Source organism: Astyanax mexicanus, chromosome 20 (assembly GCF_023375975.1).
Source record: "Astyanax mexicanus isolate ESR-SI-001 chromosome 20, AstMex3_surface, whole genome shotgun sequence".
NCBI classification, from domain to species: Eukaryota; Metazoa; Chordata; class Actinopteri; order Characiformes; family Acestrorhamphidae; genus Astyanax; species Astyanax mexicanus.
In genome coordinates, this window is record NC_064427.1 from 37,354,312 (window position 1) to 37,375,363 (window position 21,052).

The 21,052-nt window shown below is 36.6% G+C and overlaps 1 protein-coding gene across 1 annotated transcript; it reads left to right on the forward strand.

Moving 5' to 3' along the window:
• Positions 1 to 3,831: 3,831 nt before the first annotated feature.
• ufm1 (ubiquitin-fold modifier 1) lies at positions 3,832 to 20,286 on the forward strand. Its single transcript, XM_022681440.2, has 6 exons — positions 3,832 to 4,023; positions 4,125 to 4,181; positions 6,473 to 6,530; positions 13,303 to 13,342; positions 16,176 to 16,208; positions 19,260 to 20,286. Coding segments are annotated over exons 1-6 (276 nt in total). The 5' UTR covers positions 3,832 to 4,021; the 3' UTR covers positions 19,346 to 20,286.
• The last annotated feature ends 766 nt before the right edge of the window (positions 20,287 to 21,052 follow it).

Sequence of the window (21,052 nt, forward strand, 5' to 3'; positions counted from 1 at the left end):
CTTTACTCCCACTGATGCTCTTTTCAGGAGTGACAGCGGCTCAGACACAGCACAAACTTACTGTAGATGATTTCCAAGCTGCCAGAAAAGAAGAAAATATAGAACTGAGATGCCTAAATACGATCTTTCATAAGAGCCAGCAGGTGCTCACTTTGTTTAAGACAGGGATGTCAAGCTGGGTTCGTTCCAGGCCACCTATTTCTGAGCTTGGAGGTTGAACATGGAGAGGCTGTTCATTCCAGCTGGTAACGAGGAAATATGACTTCACTCTGTTTGGGTTAATGTTGAAAGATACCGCCCACTAAAATGAACAAAGGCTGGAGGTGTGGGGAGTACAAATTCTGGTTTCTGTTGCTGCAAACTATATATATATATATATATATATATATATATATATATATATATATATATATATATATATATATATATGTATATGTATCTCCAAAACAGCTAATTTACAGGAGAGAGAAGAAACCTTCTGAACTTAAATGGAAGTCAATGTAAAAAGAGTTTATGTCAGGTCATTTTGAGGTATTTCTATTGGTCTGTTCATCAAGACATTTTGGCACAGGGTAAGGCACAGTTTTTTTCTGTTCAAATTATGTAGTAAACTAAAACTCATTTTCTTTGGACAGTGATGATATATTACATGAAACAATACCAATACAGTGGCAAAAAATGTATGTGAACTGTTTGGAATTTCATGGTTTTCTGCAGAAAATTGGTTATTAAATGTGATCTGATCTTCATTCAAGTCAAATATATTGACAAATATATTGTGCCTAAAATAATAACACAAACATATATATGATCTTCAAGGTCTTTATTAAACACATTCATTCAACAATTAAAATAATAATCTCAATCAGGCACTTCCTGTAGCTCTGTTTCAGACCTGCACATTGTTCAGGAGGAATTTTAGCCCATTCTTCCTGGCAGAACTGCTTAAGCTCTGTCGTATTCCTTGGACATCTCAAGTGTACATCTCTCTTCAAGTGAACTCATAGCATCCAGTTCTTTGACTTGGCCACTCCAAAAGGTGGATTTTTTTTTTACATAGCCAATCTGTTGTTTTGGGTCATTGTCCTGTCGTAAGACCCAACTTCTACAGAGGTTCAGTTGATTTACAGACACTCTAACATTATCCTGTAGAATATTTAGATTTACTTGTTAATTCATCTTCCCCAAATCAGGCCCAAATCATGATGTTCCCTCCACCATGAGGCAATAGTCTTTCCACAAAACATTTTGCCAGTAACATTGTGAAGTGTCCATGTGCTTTTTCGCAAACTTCAGGCGTGCAGCAATTTTTTTGTTTGTTAGCAATGTCATCCTTTGTGGTCTCCTCCACAGACATTGTGCTTGTTCATTGTTTACAGATTTTAGTGTGGGATAAATATTACTACATATAAACTTTAATAAATACCACCACACATAGCTAGCCAGTTTTACAGTCTAAAAAAAGTGAAAAAGTGAAACAGTGAAAAATAATTATAATTTGTATATTATTATTAAGATAAGATCCATTTACCTTATAAAGGTTGAGCCTCCAATTTACAGTATTCCAATCTTTCAATATTCATGCAGGAGCTTGTTCTTATATAACTGGCTCGGCAGCTTTGCAAAGATGGCCACCAAGTAAACAGACTGTCCTATAAAGACTTTAGCACTGAACATGCTCCTATTCAAACCAGCCAATATCAAGCAAGACACATAACAACGATAACAATCTTAGTGTGCTCGCTAATTTGTTATGTGAAATAAAACTGTAAACTAAAACAAGAGCCTTGGTCTAGACTTTCAGGTGTAAAAATGCACTTACTGAACGTGTACTGTATTATCCACCAAATTTCCCACTTATAAACAAGATTCCTTTTTTACATGTCAGTAAACTGGCGTTTCAGAGTCTCCAGCACCACTTGAATGCAGCATAACACTCTCTGAAGGCCTTTCTAATTAGTTGTTGATATCAATCAGGTTAGGCTTAATGAAGCAGAACCCAGGAGTCTGCAGTGTGGTGGTCCACAAGGGCTGGAATCTGACACATGCAATCTAATGTGTGATGAGCATAACACTAGCAGTTGTGTATGTCTGTGTAAAAGGTTTCTCCCAATCTTTAGAAGGTTTTCTTGCAGTGTATCTCTGTAATTTGCAGCACCCATCCGTTATTCTGTAAAAAAATAATAAAACACAACAATTACAAAATCAATGTGTATTAATGCATATCCAGTGCCAGTCAAAATCAAATCAAAAACACACATTTTCATTTAAGGTTTTTAATTGTTCCTACATTGTAAGTCATCCAATCTATGAAGGAACACATAAGAAATCATGTGGTAAACTTACTATGTGAAGCATCTACGTGGTTCTTATCTGGGCTGTTGTTAACTTGTTGTTTCTGAGGCTGGTAACTCTGATTAATTTACCCTGTACAAGAGGTAACTCTTGGTCTTTCTTTTATGGGGAGGTCCTGATGAGAGCCAGTTTCATCATAATGTTTTTGATGGTTTTTGCGACTGCACTTGAGGATGCTTTTAAAGTTATTGATTTTTTTAATTAACTGTCCTTTATTTCTTAAAGTATTTTTTTTACTTTACTTAGTTGAGTAGTTCTTGTCATAATCTGGATTAGAACATTACTCAAATCAGGCTATTCTCTGTATACCTGTAACTCTACCTCTTCACTACTTTACTTTAACTGATGCTCTCAAACACTTTATTAAGAGACAAGAAAGTCAAGTAATTAACTCTTTGCAAGGTCAGAACAGCTGTTAACTGAAAGCCTCGCCACGTGACTCTACCTTATAAAGCTAAACAACACAACTAGACAACTTCAAAACGACTCTGAAAAGACTTGTAATAGATTAAGTTTAAAGACTTAAGTCTGATGTGGAATAAAACTAATCTCTATTTTTAATCTAAGCATAATTTCATTGGAAAATAAAAATTGTATTGAGGCCTCCCTAGTCCAAACTTTTGACTGGTACTGTAAATATCTATTTGTTAAAAAATAAAAATAAAAATAATAATAATAATAATCATTTACAAAAAATAATATAAAAGTGTAAAAACATATTACAGCAATAGAACAGCTTTATCTAATTTAATTGTTATGAAAAATCTCAATGTTTGGAATGTATTTAGATTTATTACATAATTTAAAACTGGCATCTGTCTTTTAAATGATGTCAGTAGGGCACAATAAATGGCAGATGCTTCAAAACCTTTTACTTTTTGTTTATTTATTTATTTATTTCACATTACTTAGTTACTAGCGGTTCATACATACATTTGGCCAAATACATTTGCCAATCATACATTTTTTTATTCATGTAAAACTACATGTTATTGGGAGCAAATATTATCACTGATTATTACTGTCCAAATAGACATGATTTTAAAAAATAGTTTTCCTTAGACCTTTTAGAAAACGATTAAATAATTAAAATAACGGTTTATATTTTTGTTTGACCATTTTTCTATTTTTCATTTTCATTTTATTTTTTATTTTTCTGTATTTAACAGTGTTATTTATAAAGCATGAAATCAGACTGTCAGAGACAAAAACTAGATAAAATTAAAAACGTCAACAAAATAAAAAGAACGCCATTTTTAGCTGATTAAGATAGCTAATTAGACTACTATAAGTGAAAAGAGTTCCAAACCACATAAATCATGAGTCGAATTTCCTGTGAACCAAAACTCTAGGAAATCCTCGATTCGCTTATACTCAGAGACTTACGGTAGAATAAGGGCACCAGTGAAAGTTGCCTGACCGCAAATACAGTTACAGCTTTTGAAATAAAACTGGTTTTAATGAGTTCACGCGTTTAAATTAAGAGTATGAGAGATAAATGTGGACTAACTGACAGAGTTCAGACTGCAGTGATGTGTGTGAAGGAGGAAAATAAGGCTGAAGCAGACTGACTCTGTTCTCTGAATGGGTGACGTGTTCTAAAGGGTCCTCGGCGCTGTTCCTGCTGGGTGTAAACAGTGTGCTGTTCACTGGCTCTGCATTAATCATGTAACTGTTCTTATTTTACCGCTTTAACTAACCCGGTTCAGGTATTATATACTGGGCCAGTTCAGTACCGAGCTGAATATATGTGTCTGTTTATGTTTTAGGTCTAAAGTAACGTTTAAAATCACCCTGACGTCCGACCCCCGGCTACCTTACAAAGTGTGAGTAACAGATCTCTCTTTCTCTCTGTTTATTATAAAAACACAGAGCTTATTTATCTTTATAAGGCAGTAATTTAGTTATTTAGCTAGTTAACGCTGTGTTTGTAAGTTCCATTCACGCACTCGATTGGTTGGCCTGCCGTTTTCTTAATGTAATGTTCTTAGTGTTAAGTTCATGGTAAATGTGACAGCTTTCATTAGACTAAAGCTAAAGCTCTTACAGTAGCTAGTGTTCGTACATTTTAACACTAACACATTTAACTACTTACAGCAGAGATTATTTTACCTAATAAAGTGACATTTAACTGTTTACAATTAACGTTACATGGAGAATGTGATTACTAGCCTAACTAGTTAGGATTAGCATTAGCTAACTTACTTCCATGCTACTATCTACCTAGTTAACCTAGCTAACGTAAAATTCCCACACATCTGCGGTAGGTAACTTAGTTAGCTAGCTAAATTCCAAATTCCTTAAAACAGAATATTTAAGCTGTTGATTAAAAAAAACAATATAGTGGGACAAATTCCAAACTTTACTTTCAGTCCTGTTTCCAAAGTCACTTAGGGTTAACAACGTTTTTTTCCTGAAAACACACAAAATAATTGACAGTTGTTATGGCTAATTACAAATTAGCAATTGTTTAAGAGGAATGTCGAGCACTAGAACCAACCAGAAATTATACTAATCCAACATTTAAAAAAATATTGATTGAAAAGACAGAAAACAGGAAAACAGGTAACATTTTAACAGCAGCTAGTTCGCAAGCTTACAACTCCCACACATCTTCATTAGCTAGGTTAGCTAAATAACAAATTCCAAATCCGCTGCATTAAAACAGAATATTCAAGGCTGAATTTTAAGCTGGTGATAAAAAAAAAAACAAGAAAGTGGAAAAAAAATCCACACTTAACTTTTCCTTAGTCCTGCTTCCAAAGACACACTTCCTAAAATATTCACCTAGGGTTAACTACGTTTTTCCTGGAAACACACAAAACATATGGCTGTTGTTGTGGCTATTTACAAATTAGCAATGGTTTAAGAGGATCGTCGAGCACTAGAACCAACCAGAAATTATCCTAATTTAACATTTAAAAATATATATATTGAAAAGACAGAAAACAGGAAAGCAGGTAACATTTTTGCAGCAGCTAGTTCGCTAGCTTACAACTAGCATCTGTATTAGCTAGGTTAGCTAAATAACAAATTCCAAATCAGCTGCCAGTTGTAAATGCCTTAAAAATCATTAATAATCAGTTATAACACATACGTAGAAAGGGCAACAATATAGATGGCTGTGAGTTCACTATTTGGCAAACAACAGGTCATTGTTGCTTTTCCTATGTATGTGTTATAACTGATTATTACAGATTTTTAAGGCATTTACAACCTAATTAATAACCATTAATAAACTAATTGTAAACCAATTAGAAACCCTTTATATAGGTAGTCTTATTTAAAAGTGGAACCGAAATGTCTATAGTAGTTGTGCAGTGATTCACAAAACTTTTTTTGAGTCAGTGGTTTGGTCATGGCTGTTTTTTAGGGTTATAACACTAGCCAAAAGTTAGCCATGTACAAGTTTAAAATGCTACGATAATAATGCTACAGTCGAGTGCTGTCGTAAACCAGGAAATACTACTGTTTGTATCACTTGTAATTTACACTGGAACAGCCAGTGAGTTCAGAATTGTGTCTTTTTGTTATTTTAGGCATCTCTTCTTGTCTGTAGTATATAGAATAAAACGCCAATGTTCATTTTACTCAAACATAAACCTATAAATCTGTATAAAAGCTGTTTTTTCTTGTTTTTTTTTTTATCTTATTTAAAACCTTTTTTTAAATAGCAATTATTTGACAAACCTGAATTTACCTGTTTGTGCTGAATCATAATTTAACCAGGTAAAGCATCATGTAGGCAATCAAGCTAAATTTAAAATATTTTTTTAAAGCATGAAAATGCTAGAGCGCCACAGATTTTACATCACATTTGAGTGTGAGACTGCACAACAGACATGATTTGAAGTATAAATTGGCATTATCATCCACATTGGACACATTTGCTAAATGAGCTGTTAGTGGCTGAATGGTCTATCTGCAGATTTAGATGCTTTGAATATGGATTTTGTGTTGTTGTCTGAGATTCCTGCTGTTTGTCTGGCTTTGAGCTATTCCACTCTTTAAATGAAGCGTGTGTTGATCATTTTGATGATGCTTTAGGAGGAGATCTGATCACTGCTCGGCATGTTTGGTGCTTAGGCTGATTTGCTTTCATCTTTTACTGTTGCAGATTAAGTGTCCCTGAAAGCACGCCCTTCACGGCGGTGCTGAAGTTTGCAGCAGAAGAGGTAACAGATTTTTTTTTTATAATTGCAAAGTAAAAGCTTTTGCATTTTGATGAAACTGTTGAAAAAGAGATTTAGCTTAATATTGGTGAGCTTGCTTTGAGTGTTGACACTGGCCCATCTGTCCCTCTAATGATGCGTTGCCTCGTTTTCACATTAGTCCGTCCCGTTCAGGAGCGATAAATGATTCCTCACGCAGAGAGCTTCAGGCTGATAGTATTAAAGGCACTGCATACCTTGTGTGTGCTAAATTAATTGGGTATGTTTAAAAAGGAAATTCACCAATTTCTTTTTGCAGTTTTTGCATATTTTAATCATTAGCATGTAAACAAATCAAGTGTGAAATGCTCCAGACATCTTAAAAGAGTTTTCTGCTTCTGAAATCTATGAAATAAACTGTTTTTATTGAAGATATTGTTTAACTATACAATAAATGTCCAAATATTTATGGGTAAACTTTTTTAATGAATGAGAAAATGGATTTAGCTACTTTATTAAACACTAGGGTTGCATTGAATTGGCCACTTTTATATTCAAACAAAATGAAATATATATAAAGGTAAAATACAGATAAAATACTTTTTCCACTGCATAAATTAAACAGCCTACATGTATTTTTTTGTCTTGCATTTCAGGAAACAAAGCAACTACAATATTACAATTTTGAAAAAAAGGATTAAACACATTTTTAACACCCCAGAAGTCAAACCATTAAATCCCAGCACAGTATTTTCATTAAATATGAGAAATTACAATTATCAGTACAAGAAATATACAAAAACTATTGTCTCAACTGTTTTAAAATGTTACCAAATGTCATGAAATAGCAACTAAAAAGCTGCAGAGGCATATAAAATAAGGGATATTTCAGTGATGAGAAAAAGGCATGCGGAAGAGGAAAGAAAAAGAGAGAACTAATCAACATTAAATTAGATATGACTTACAGTTAAAGTGATAATTTCCAAGTAACATAAAGACCATATTATACCTGTTTTTTTGTAGGAAAAAGAAAACCCAGTTAAAGAAATTAGACTAAATATTATATTATTTTAAGGAAAATTATTCAATATTACATATTTTTGATTGCCAGAAGTATGTGACCCTTTGCTTTCAGCATCTGGTTTGAACCTCCTTTGTAGCAAAAACTGCAACTAAACATTTTCAGTAACTGTTGATCAGTCCTGTACTCTGAAATTAAAGCAGAACGGCATTAATTTAGGGATGTTGGTGGGTTTCTTCACTTTAAGTGCTCGCTTCAGGTCCTTTCACAACATTTCCATTGGATAAATGGCCCGATTTTGGCTTGGCCCCATTCCAAAGCATTAGATTTATTCTTCTTTAATAATTCTTTGCTAAGATGACTTTTGTGCTTAGGGTTGTTGTCTTGCTGCATGACCCACCTTCTCTTAAGATTCAGTTCATGGACAGATGTCCTGATAATTTCCTTTGGGATCATCTGAGCTAATTCAGGATTCATTGTTTTACCAATGAAGACAAACTGTACTGGTCCAGATGCATCAAAACAGACTCAACCCATGATACTACCTCCACCATGTTTCACATATGATCTAAGGTTCTTATGCCACTGCTGTTTAGTGTAAGAGTGTAGAGTGGACTCATGAACATTAACATTAACATTAGCCAATGTGAGAGAGGCCTTCAGTTGCTTAGAAGTTACCCTCTGGTCCTTTTGTTGACTAGTATGCTCCTTGCTCGTGGTCGACCACTCCTGGGGATGTTAACAATGAATTTTATCTATTTGTACTCAGTGTGTCTGACTGGATTGTTGAGTCTAAACTCTTTAGAGATGGTTTTCTAACTTTTTTCAGTCTGAGTATCAACAACTTCTTAGAAATAGTCTTTGTTCATACCATAATATACTTCCACAAACATGTTGTGAAGAGCAGACTTCGATAAATGGCTAACTCTAATTTCACTTTTAAATAACTGCTAATTATAGAGGTTCACATATGTTTACCACTCATTTTCCTCAATGAATAAACGAGCAAGTATAATTTGTTGAGCTGGGTTCTCTTTATCTGCTTTTCGGAATGTGAAAATCTGATGAGGTTTTGGATCATATTTATGCAGAAAAATAGAAAATTCTAAAGGTTTTCTAAAGGTTTATGCAGACATTTTGAACATTTGACAAAATTACCTGTCAAGACTGTCTGCTTTGTCTTTGTTATTGCTCTTTTTAATGTAATTTTTCCTGCCTTTTTTGGGAACAGGTGGTGAAGTGTTTCTCTCAGTAGTTTTCTCTCTCTCTCTCTCTCTCTCTCTCTCTCTCTCTCTCTCTCTTTCTCTTTCTCTCTCTCTGAGAGTGTGAAAGGCCCATTATGGGCATTCAGAGTGAAGGATTGCATTCATTTTGTTACGTTCCGTAACGTTTTGAGATGGTGGAAAACTGCATACTGTGATATGGCACAGAGCCCAGCTATTTCATTTATCAGTTTTTGTTTTGTTTATTATTTTTTAGTACTGAATGCACGCCTTGCCAAACTTGCCAGAGAGTTATTTCTCCAGATTAAATCTCCTCAATACTTCTTGAATAAAATGCCATGGTTGACAGGCTCATAATAGGCTTCTGGGGTAAAGTGCAGAATGGAGAGAGCGGAAATTGATGGAGTGTTTCTTATATAAGAAGAAAGAAAGAAAAAACTCTCAATTTCCCCTATTTTTAGCCATTGTGTTGTCGGTGAATGCCTTGACAGTTTATTTTTTTTCTCCATTTTTGTAACTTTCTCTCTCCCTCTCTCTTTCTCTCTGTCGTCACTGTGGGCTGGTGTAGGAAATGAGTTTTACTTTATTTTAGTTTAGTTTTTACCTATATGGATCTTCAACTCTAATTTCAGAGACAATAACAGAATTGAACAGTCACAAAAAAACACTTATATAAAAATATAAATAAAGATATTTTTAGAATTGTAGAATGTATGAATTGTCAATAAACCCAGAGCTCCTTTCTGTTTACATTGTTTATTAGTCGAGTAAAGGATCACATATCTCATGGTTTGGATCAGATCGTGTATAAATATATATATTTTTTGTCACTGATTAGATAAAGAAAAAAGGAGAGATTAATGCGAAATAGTGTGTATTAATGTTTTAGGTTTTAATGCCCTTCTCTGCATATATTTGGCTGATTCAACTAATCAGCTTATTAGCAGAAATAGTGAAAATTTGTTTAAAAATTATTATATCAAATAGTTTTATTACAATATCTTGTATCCAGAGAAAAATCAATCAGTTATTTTCCAACCTTGTATTAAATCACGTTTTTGCTTTAAATCCTGAAATCCTGTTCTTTGTATTCTAGAAATCCTAGGCTCCTACTGGTGCACTGAGATTTTTTTTTATTATTAGCGCTTCACCGATTAGTCGACATATTGGACAATACATAAATTGTCAATATACTCACTTAGTATCATCACAATGTTTATTAAAATGTCATCTAAAAGCATTTCTGGGCATTTGTATTCTATGTTCAGCTGTTTCTATAATTTTAAAGCTAAAGAAATAGCTAAGAACAGGAGCTGTACACACAGGAAGCAGAGCTTAAGGTCATGGATTAAATCAGGGGTGTATATAATATATTTGAAGTCACTGGCCACAGACTGTGTAATAAAACAAATAATGAAATATACCACTTTAAATAATACATTTTCCTGATTATTTTTATGTAAACACCATTTTACTTGACTCACTTTCTTTATCTATCTTTGACAGTGTTGTGTAAACTAAGATTTTTCAAATTGATGTTTCATTTCATGATGTTTCTTAATATTAAACTCCTTAATTACGGCAACTTTTAGACTATTTTGTCGTTTTTCTGCGCTACAACTGAACACTCTCCGCTTTTAGACTCTTTGGCCCGTTTTTCTGCGCTACAACTGAACACTCTCCGCTTTTAGACTCTTTGGCCCGTTTTTCTGCGCTACAACTGAACACTCTCCGCTTTTAGACTCTTTGGCCCGTTTTTCTGCGCTACAACTGAACACTCTCTCTGCTTTTAGACTCTTTGCCCCGTTTTTCTGTGCTAGAACTGCGCACTCTCTCCGCTTTTAGATTCTTTGGCCCATTTTTCTGTGCTAGAAATGCACACCCTCTCCGCTTTTAGACTCTTTGGCCTGTTTTTTTTGCGCTAGAACTGTGCACTCTCGCCACTTTTAAACTCTTTGGCCCATTTCTGACACCTAGCGTTCAAACTTTGAATCTCATATTATAAAAACCTGCTTAACAGCGGGCCAACTTTCATTCTATTTCTAAAATACCTCACGGGCCGCTCCAAAAAAGGAAACGGGCCGCAAATGGCCCGTGGGCCGTAGTTTGGACCCCCCTGATTAAATAATTGCTAATTGAAAAAAAAAAACAGATATAGTCATATATAATATATATGTCAATAACCAAAATGATCATTAGCAGCCCTTACAGAAAGCACACATTGTAAACTCCCCACATTTAACAGAGACCCTCCACAGATGACTATGCATAAATGTGGCCCAGCCATCGGATTTGCATAGTCAAAGTCAAAAGTCAAAGTGGTTTTTATTGTCATTTCAGCTATATACAGAGTACACAGTGAAACGAAACAACGTTCCTCCAAGGACCATGGTGCACATAAACACAGTGTAGACAGAACAATAGTGCAACAGTACAAAAGTGCAGACAGACAATACAACACCATACAGACAAAGAATAATAAATAACAAGATAGTGTGCAAATTTTGCAGTGTGCAAAAAAGACCAGGTGAGGTAGTAATTACTCTATTACACAGTGTGCAATAGAGTCCAGTGAGGTAGTAGGGTTTTTAGTGCTTTCCATTTTCTGGGGTAAGTGGGGTAAGAGTGTGTGTGCATGTACAGAAAAACCATCAGTTCAGCCTCTGCAGTTAAGGAGTCTGATGGCTTGGGGGTAGAAGCTGTTGCAGAATCTGGTCGTGCTGGACCGGATGCTGCGGTACCTTCTTCCCGAAGGCAGGAGGGAGAACAGTTTGTGTGAGGGATGAGTGGGGTCATTCACAATGCTGGTTGCTTTGCGGATGCTGCGGGTGGTGTAAATGTCCGTGATGGAGGGGAGAGAGACGCCGATGATCCTCTCAGCTGTCCTCACAATACGCTGGAGGGTCTTGCGGTCAGAGACGGTGCAGGTCCCAAACCAGGCAGTGATGCAGCTGCTCAGGATGCTCTCAATGGTCCCTCTATAGAAGAGTGTGAGGATGGGTGGAGGGAGACGGGCCTTTCTCAGCTTCCGGAGGAAGTAGAGACGCTGCTGGGCTTTCTTGGCTGTAGAGCTGGTGTTCAGGGTCCAGGTGAGGTTATCTGCTAAGTGGACACCAAGGAACTTGGTTCTCTTAACAATCTCCACAGAGGACCCGTCGATGTTGAGTGGAGAGTGGGTGTGTTGTGCTCTCCTGAAGTCAACAACCATTTCCTTTGTCTTGTCCACATTCAGGTGAAGGTTGTTGACTGTACACCAGTCTGTCAGCCGCTGCACCTCCTCTCTGTATGCTGACTCGTCGCCTTTGGTGATGAGACCCAGCACGGTTGTATCATCGGCGAACTTGATAAAGCTGTTAGAACTGTGTTTTGCAGCACAGTCATGAGTCAGCAGGGTGAACAGCAGAGGACTCAGGACACTGCCCTGGGGGGCCCCAGTGTTCAGTGTGATGGTGCTGGAGGTGCTGCCCCCGAACCGGACTGACTGGGGTCTCCCCGTCAGAAAGTCCAGGATCCAGTTGCAGAGGGGGGTGTTGAGGCCGAGCGAGCTTAGCTTCCTGATGAGGTTCTGTGGGATGATGGTGTTGAATGCTGAACTGAAGTCTATAAACAGCATTCTGACGTAAGTGTCCTTCTTCTCCAGGTGGGTGAGGGAGAGATGAAGGGTGGTGGTGATGGCATCGTCCGTGGAGCGATTGGGACGATACGCAAACTGCAGGGGGTCCAGTGAAGAGGGCAGTTGTGTCTTGATGTTCCTCATGACTAGCCTCTCGAAGCACTTCATGATGATCGGTGTAAGTGCAACGGGACGGTAGTCATTGAGGCAGGACACTGTGGACTTCTTCGGCACGGGGACGATGGTGGTGGACTTGAGGCACGTTGGGACAGTGGCGCTGCACAGGGAGATGTTGAAGATGTCCGTGAGAACATCTGTCAGCTGGTCTGCGCACTCCCTGAGCACTCTGCCGGGGATATTGTCTGGTCCTGCAGCTTTTCGTGGGTTGACTCTGCGCAGAGTGTTCCTCACATCCACTGCAGTCAGGCACAACACCTGCTCGTCCGGCTTGAACGCGAGTGGCAGTAATTGATTCGTGATGACAGCGAACGCCTGCCTGTGTCCCCTTGTTACACTGCAGCTTTCGCGCAGAAATGTCATCGTGACTTCTGCTGTGTTTTTCGAACCCCCGACTGATCTCTCTTTCTCTCTCTTTCACCCTCTCTCCCTCTCTCTCTCTCCCTTCCTTCCTTTTTTTTTTCTCTCTCACTAGAATCCCACTTCAGCCTCTTTTGTCCTCACCCCCTCTTGCTGTCAGCCATCGAACTCTGCTAGAGACCCCAAATTACCTGCAATAGACGCAAACGCTGGTTGAAAGCCATTGTTTTGTCTGTGAGAGGCCAGTTCATGGGGCTCAGTAGCAGCGATATATATATTCACCCTGTCTGCCCTGGTTCTAATGTGTGTGTGTGTGTGTGTGTGTGTGTATAGGTTTTTCAGTTAAGTGACTTTTTTTCTCTCTCTCTCTTTCTCTCTCTCTCTTTTCTTCTTTCTTTAAAGTTTAAAGTGCCTGCTGCTACCAGCGCCATTATCACAAATGGTAAGTAGAAATGAACGTTGCTTGTTTTTGTTTCTGGCTCACTGTGTTTCAGCACAAACTCAAAACTCGGGTGCAGTTTTAACTAGGGGTGGGCGATATGGCTCTAAAATAATATCACAATATTTTAAAGGTATTTTCACGATAACGATACTTTTGGTGATATGACAAAACAATGAATTAGAAAAATTATTTCAAATTTTATTATTGCATGCAATATGATACGGCTAACAAAAGTCAATGATCCAGAATGTCATGATACTAGTAATGCACTCAACATATCTCCATATATCCAGGATTAAAGTAAAATAAATTACATTACATTACATTACATATGGCAGACGCTTTTTCCAAAGCGACTTACAATAGTCAAGTACAAAAGTAATAGAAGTTAAAGATAAAACATTTTTTAGATAGGGTTTAAAGGAGGTTAAAGGGAAATAATGGGATAGAGAGTGGAGGAGGGGAAGACAGAAATGAGGTTAGAAGTAGTTAGTTTGTTAGAGGTGTTAGGAGAGTAAGTGCTCTTTGAAGAGCTCTGTCTTCAGGAGTTTATTAAAGATAGTGAGAGATTCTCCTGATCTGGCAGTAGAAGGTAGTTAGTTAGAGGTGTTAGGAGAGTAGGTGCTCTTTGAAGAGCTCTGTCTTCAGGAGTTTATTAAAGATAGCAAGAGATTCTCCTGATCTAGTAGTAGAAGGTAGTTAGTTAGAGGTGTTAGGAGAGTAAGTGCTCTTTGAAGAGCTCTGTCTTCAGGAGTTTATTAAAGATAGCAAGAGATTCTCCTGATCTGGTAGTAGAAGGTAGTTAGTTAGAGGTGTTAGGAGAGTAAGTGCTCTTTGAAGAGCTCAGTCTTCAGGAGTTTATTAAAGATAGTGAGAGATTCTCCTGATCTGATAGTATGAGAACAGTCTGGATTGCTTTGTGTGAATGTTTGGCAAATAAATGATACTAGACAGATATAATCAGGTTCTAGTAGATATATAATGAGAACCGTGTGAATTTTTCTTTTGCTAAAAACAGCAAAAAAATGTGTACTATGATGTGTTAATTACGGGTGGGTGAAATGGCATGAAATTTCAGGGTATAATATGTATGGTTCACAATCTATGTATTTTTTTTCGCGATATTATCACGTACGATACTATATGGCACACCCCTAGTCTTAACCCTATGTTCTTAAAAGATGCTTTAAATGTATTTTTTTTAGCAGTACCATGAGGAACCACTTATGCTTCCAAATTGTTTCATGTATTTAATAGAGATATGAGGACTGAGTTTCACCACTGATTTTCCATTAATTGATTGATTCAATTCAGATTCACATGATCCTGATTCAATTAAATTTCCGAATGGATGTTAATTTATTTAGAGATATTTTTTAAGTTTTAAAGAAGTTGCTAAATCTGGCGACAAAAAACACTTTTAACACCTGTCTGTCTCTGAGGTGATGGGTTCGATCCTCTGTGGCATTGCTCAAAAAAACCTACTGAAGCACCTTTATTATTAAGGCTTTACAATGGGCTACACTAGTGCTGGACGATATGGCTAAAATTTATATTGCGATTATGTTCCTTAATTTCGGTCGATACGATACTATTTCGATATCGATACAAATACGTTGAAGGCCTCAGAAAAACTGCTAAGAATCCCTGCAATGTTAATCTATACCTACTTTTGTCTGAAAATTTAAGTCTTTAAAGCCTGGTCAGAATGAATCAGTGCTCAATTTTATTTGCATATAGCTAGGAGCCGAACTTAGCCTAGCCTAGCCTAACCGGCTACGTGCCTGTGTGATTACGTCATCATGCACTGACATAGCCCGGCTGCGGAGGCTGATTGTGTTCAGCTCTGCAGTGAACTGACGGCATCAAAAAAAGCCTGTTTGTGACAGATTCTCTAAATAATACATAACGATATACCACAAAAATGATATCACTGTTATTGAAACCTTTTTTATTGCGATAAATACCGATATGTAATTATTGTCCAGGCCTAGGCTACACCAAATGTTTTCAAACCCTTGAGTCCAGTTTGCAGAGCTATGTAATCCTTTGGTAGGTCAGTCAGTTCTCTTTAATGTCCAGTTGGAACAAAACTGGATACAGGAAACAAGTTCCAGATTTAAAGGTGTCATTTCTCTAGAAAGAATTTAGTACTTGCTCTTTTTTTTTTAAAGTGCAATTGGTCACTTCCGAGTTGCATATGCATACTCCACATGAAACTGTTTTTTTTGTTATCAGCTCCACTGAGCACAGTTATATATATTTATATGTATAAGCCCTGTGTAGTTCTATAATTACAGAATGTAGACTGTAGGATTTGACACAGCAGTGCTGCTAGTTTTATTATCATGTTTGTATACAAAATCAGGGTTATTTAATGTATTAAACTGTTATATTTATCCTAAATAAAACTTTATATATTTATTTTATATATTCATATTGTTGCAGTAGTATATTCATGAAATTAATTAAGAAATATACTTTGTGTTATCGGCAGAACTATTGGTATATAAGAAGTACCCTTAAATATCATGATATTATTTTAAGGCCATATCGCCCACACATAGATCACGATACTCAAAAACACTGGTTATTGTATGAAGGCCAGTACATGACTCCTCTATGAGTTTCACAGCAGACTGGATATTGCAGGCATGTTGCTCTGTGATTATTCAGCGCTGGAATGTGTGAGGTTCATCAGCAGTTTGTGCGTTTGCTTGCTCATCTGCCTGACTTATTGTTTATTTTCCACTTTGACTGTTTTGTGCACATGACTGCTGTCATATTATATTCTCTCTCTCTATCTCTCTCACTATCTCTCTCTCTTGTGCAGATGGCATCGGAATCAATCCAGCACAAACAGCAGGTTTGTCTCCTTTTTCTGCTGGAGTCTTTCATGTTTTCTAATCTCAGTCCTTGTTCTTTCACAGTCTCGTATTGAAAGGGCCTTTTTTTCTGAATCTCATCTGTTTGGTTAGGAATTGGCAGAAGATAGCTGATTGATCCCTGCCCCCCTAATCCTCCCCTTTTATATATATATATATATATATATATATATATATATATATATATATATATATATATACATATATATATATATATATATATATATATATATATATATATATATATATATGTGTGTGTGTCACGATTCTCTAAATCCTCGATTCAATTTTATTTCTGATTTTAGGTTCACGATTCGATTCGATTCTCGATTTTCTTTTTTCTCTTTTTTTACAGCAGAGAGGCCTATGCCAGTTTTAGATTAGTCTATGATCAGTCATTGATTTGATTCATCAAATTTACAATATCTTATTTCAAAAGGTGGGCTCGATATAAGTGATGCAAAGTGATACAAGTGATCTGTAATACGCCACATTAGGCACTAATGGTCAAATTTAAATAATTTAATTAAGATATATATGTAATGCCATCTAGTGGCTTTTTTGGTAGCAGCAGTGTGCACTATAAAAACAGCAATGTGCAACATAACAAAATAAATAATAATAAAATACAGGAACAGTCAGGTACAAAATAATAGAACAATTAGAGCCTTAACAAACTGAACTCTATCCTACTATAACAGTTAAACATGAAAAATAAGACTCGGCCCCTGAGAATGACAAGTTTTTTTCTTTAACAAAGATATATTATTAACTTTATCTGAGAGAAAGATGCTCCTTAAGGTACCAAAACTATTAACATATGTGAGGCTAGACAAAACAACTGTTATTTTTATATTTTCAAGTTTTTCTTCAAGAAGATGAGAATGTGGACATTGCGTAGCGCGCGTGCTTGCGTAGCTTAGAAGGAGGGATTGTCGGTCATCTTTTTGACTTCGAGGCTTGAGACCGTGACATAATTTCGATCGATTTCGATAAAATATCGAAATCGTGACACCCCTAATATATATATATAAAATAAACTAGTTCACACAAACAAATGGGATTGTCTGCTTGGCTGTTTTGTCCTCCGGGTATGAGTCTTTCCGCTGTCTGTCTCATCTGTGTCATTTAGGCAGATAAGATGCTATTCTTAAAGAATGCCTCTCTTTGAGGAGCCCTATGTAAATTTCCCATATTAGATAATGAATATTGATGATGCGCTCTGAGCAGACCTAGCGCAATATGTCTTTTCCTCTTGTAATGAGATCGCGGCCTCTCGGAGGACTGCGTTTCAGATGTTTTCCATTCTAATTTATTCTTTTCTACATATTTTATACCGCAGCCTGCCTGCAAATCGTTAAGTGATGTAACTGTTGGGATCTCCATATTGTTCCAGTCTCTAATGTATTGACCTGTAAGCTCAGTGCAATTATGTATTAGCAGCTGGCATAAATTGATGTTTGAAACGGCTCCATTGGAACTTTAATTCAGAGCTGCATCAAACGCCGCCAAGACGGTTTTTCTTTTTCTTCTTCAGGCTCTTTTAGAGAGAGATGTGTTAATGTACATCTTTGTTCAGATCCATCAGTCATGCATTAGCTAATGCTTACATTACAGTAAAATCCAGCCTGCTTTTATGCAAGTGGCTAATTCTTCATTTGGCGTCTCGTATTACCATCTTAAAGTTTAACTTATTTAAAAATTACAATATGATGCTGGCAATGTTTCTTTTTTAAATAATTTTTTTTCGCTACTATTTTTTACTAAGAAATAAGTATTTCCATTGTGAGTTTTTCCAGTGTCCCATCTTATCTTTAAAATATTTTTGTCAAGTCACATCGCAGAAATCCAGGCAGTTTATAGAGCTCTAATAATGTTTTGCATCTTTTTCCTTATTGAATGACAGAATAACAGAATAAATTAGTTTTTTTAATATACATTTTTAAAAAGATACTGATGGTAAAATTACAAACCTGCAGGTTTAGCATTGGCAGTGAAGGATTTAGTCACACCTGTGATGCACCAGATGTGTGACTAAGTTGCCAGTTTATTCAGTGATTTAATGATTATTCCTGAAAAAACAGGATTTTTTTTTTTGTTTTTTCTTTTTTTGGAATGCAATGTATAATGAAAAATGAAGGAAACAAATCAACGTTTATGGAAATAAATGACACCCAAACAGTGAGGTTTCAGAGTTCTGACTAATGCAAAATAACCATATTGTTTTTCCTTGGTCTCAGCCAGCATGTCTTTGCCTCCCCCATCTTCTGTCTGTTCTGACCAAGCCTTTATGCATTCAGTAAGGTTACTAACTGTAGCTGGGTAGTTTACCACCACCACTAGCATAGTAGAGACAGACATTTTGGACAATGGAACTGAAACACCTGTTATTTTAGTGTGGGAGGTTTCATGTCTAAATTGGAGCAGCCTGGTGGCCAATGTTCATTAATTGCACATTGAGGACAAAATATTGGTGCACGTCTGGCGCATCGGTGACCAAGATAGCAAGTCTTTGTGAAGGACGAACCACATCCAACAGGATTAACTGTGGACGCTGTAAGAGGAAGCTGTCTGAAAGGGATGTTCGGGTGCTAACCCGGATTGTATCCAAAAAAAAACATAAAACCACGGCTGATCAAATCACGCAGAATTCAATGTGCACCTAAACTCAACCTGATTCCACCAGAACTGTCCGTCACCACAATCAATTATTGTGGTCTAAAAGCAGGTGTTTCAGTTTCATTGTCCAACACCTGTATGTATTCACTGATCAGCTACAGAGTCAGACCTGCCATTGTCGCTTGTTGCTGCGTTTCAATCTGGCGACCCACATGAGCCTCACAACTGAGGAGAATGAATTACTGATGGCTCCTTTACTAGTTCATTTGTTACCTTTTAAGTTAAAAGTACACGTAGCTTTAATATGAGAAGTTCTACTCTAAGTGAAACATGCAACATGTTCTAGGTGGCACTGGTAATGGATTTTTACAAGATTTAGTTGTATTTATTAACTTAAATTTTTTCTCCTACAGGAAACGTGTTCCTAAAACATGGCTCAGAGCTTCGCATCATTCCACGAGACAGAGTCGGAGCCGGCTGCTGTCTGACGAGTATCTGACTGTTCTGGGATTATTCTTCACCTCAGATGACTGACCTGCTCGTGTATTTATTGTCTGGCCCTGAGCTGTCAAAACTTGCGCCTTATAACATCTGCAACAGCAGCAGCTACAAATCTCATCTCCCTGCCTGGACCTCCACACTCGATGTCCCCCCTCGTCCCCAGTAATAACTGCTTTCTGGACACTTGGCCTGCAGTAAATTTCATTTTTCCCACCACTGTAAACGACTGAAATCCACCATTTCTCTCAAGACACCTTGCTATTTTAGCTGTGTCACAGTGCTTGCCCAGTTTTGTAATGTTGTGTATTGTTTTCTTTTTATACAACATTCTTCACATTTTTCCTCTCACATTCTCTTTATTTTTGTGCTGCTGCGTATCTTAAAGTCTTATGGTTAGAGTTTGTGCCGATGGCCAAATTAAAGCACATTTATTTTGTATCGCACCTTGTTTAACAGCTCTTGGGAAGTTTTTTTTTTTTTTTTTTTTAAGTCAAGGTAAATATAAAACTTTAACTATTTTTTCTGGCTTCATCAGGTAATCAGGTAGAGTTTTGTTTAAGCTCCACTGTTCTATTCCTTGAAGGCCATAATAGGATATATAAACCATAATTCCTCTGGTTTTAACAACAAAGCAAGGCAGCAACTCTCAAAAAAAGGGGAGAGGGGCTTTTATTTTGCCTATAGCTGTTTTAGCATGGTTAACTATGCAGAAAATAATGTAATCTCACGGTAACTGAAGAAATTACAATTACAATTATCCCATTACGCCATGTCTACCTGTTTAACTGTATTAAACAAATATTACAGTAAAATAAATAAAACAAAATGAAAACTGATATCAAACTGTTTACATGCTCACCATGTGAAATTTGCTAATGATTTGCTAAAACACACACCTTCCTTTCCCTTAGTATTAAATTATAATGGCATATACACCCAGCCGTCTGTCTCTGTCATTTGTAAAATGTTGTTTTATTGATGAGATCACACTATTGTCCTCTGCGATGCTTTAAAGCATCTTTGTTATTAAAGAGGATGAAATGCTCCTAAATAATCCATGATTTATAATACCAGGAATTATAGATTATAGATTCATTGGTCTCAGTTTCACAGAATTTGACAACCAGTGTTTTCTGCAGAGGTTTATCCTATTTATTTCATATTAGCACCACAACATGGAGTAACATAAAGCAGGGAAGTGGGGGCGAGTCTTAGGGAGTTTAGAGCGCTTTTGCTTTAAAAAATATAAATATATTTGACATCACTTATTGATACAATATATTGCAATATCAATATATTGTTCCACCCCTAATGTCTAAGCAGTACATGCATTTTGGTCGCTGTCAAGAAAAAATGAATGGAAGGATAAAAGAATGAAAAAATGACAGATGAGATCAGTATTGGCTGTTGCTTACAGTTTGGGAACCTATGGCTTGTGCATGTGGGATATGATTGGGAGGAATTAGGAAAGAAACAAAGTAAAAAAGTAAAACAACAACAAAAAAAAGGAGGATTGCAGTTCAGAATATCTGTAGATTCAAGCTTGTACACCTGCCGGTTGACAAATAGATGAGTGTGGGTAAATACAAAAGAGATGGTGTGTCCAAAAGGTGTGTAGAATTCAAGGAATTCACAGTAAACACGTGCACACATTTGTATCGCCTGAAATAGCCTGAGTATCTACAGGAGTTGGACAATGAAACTG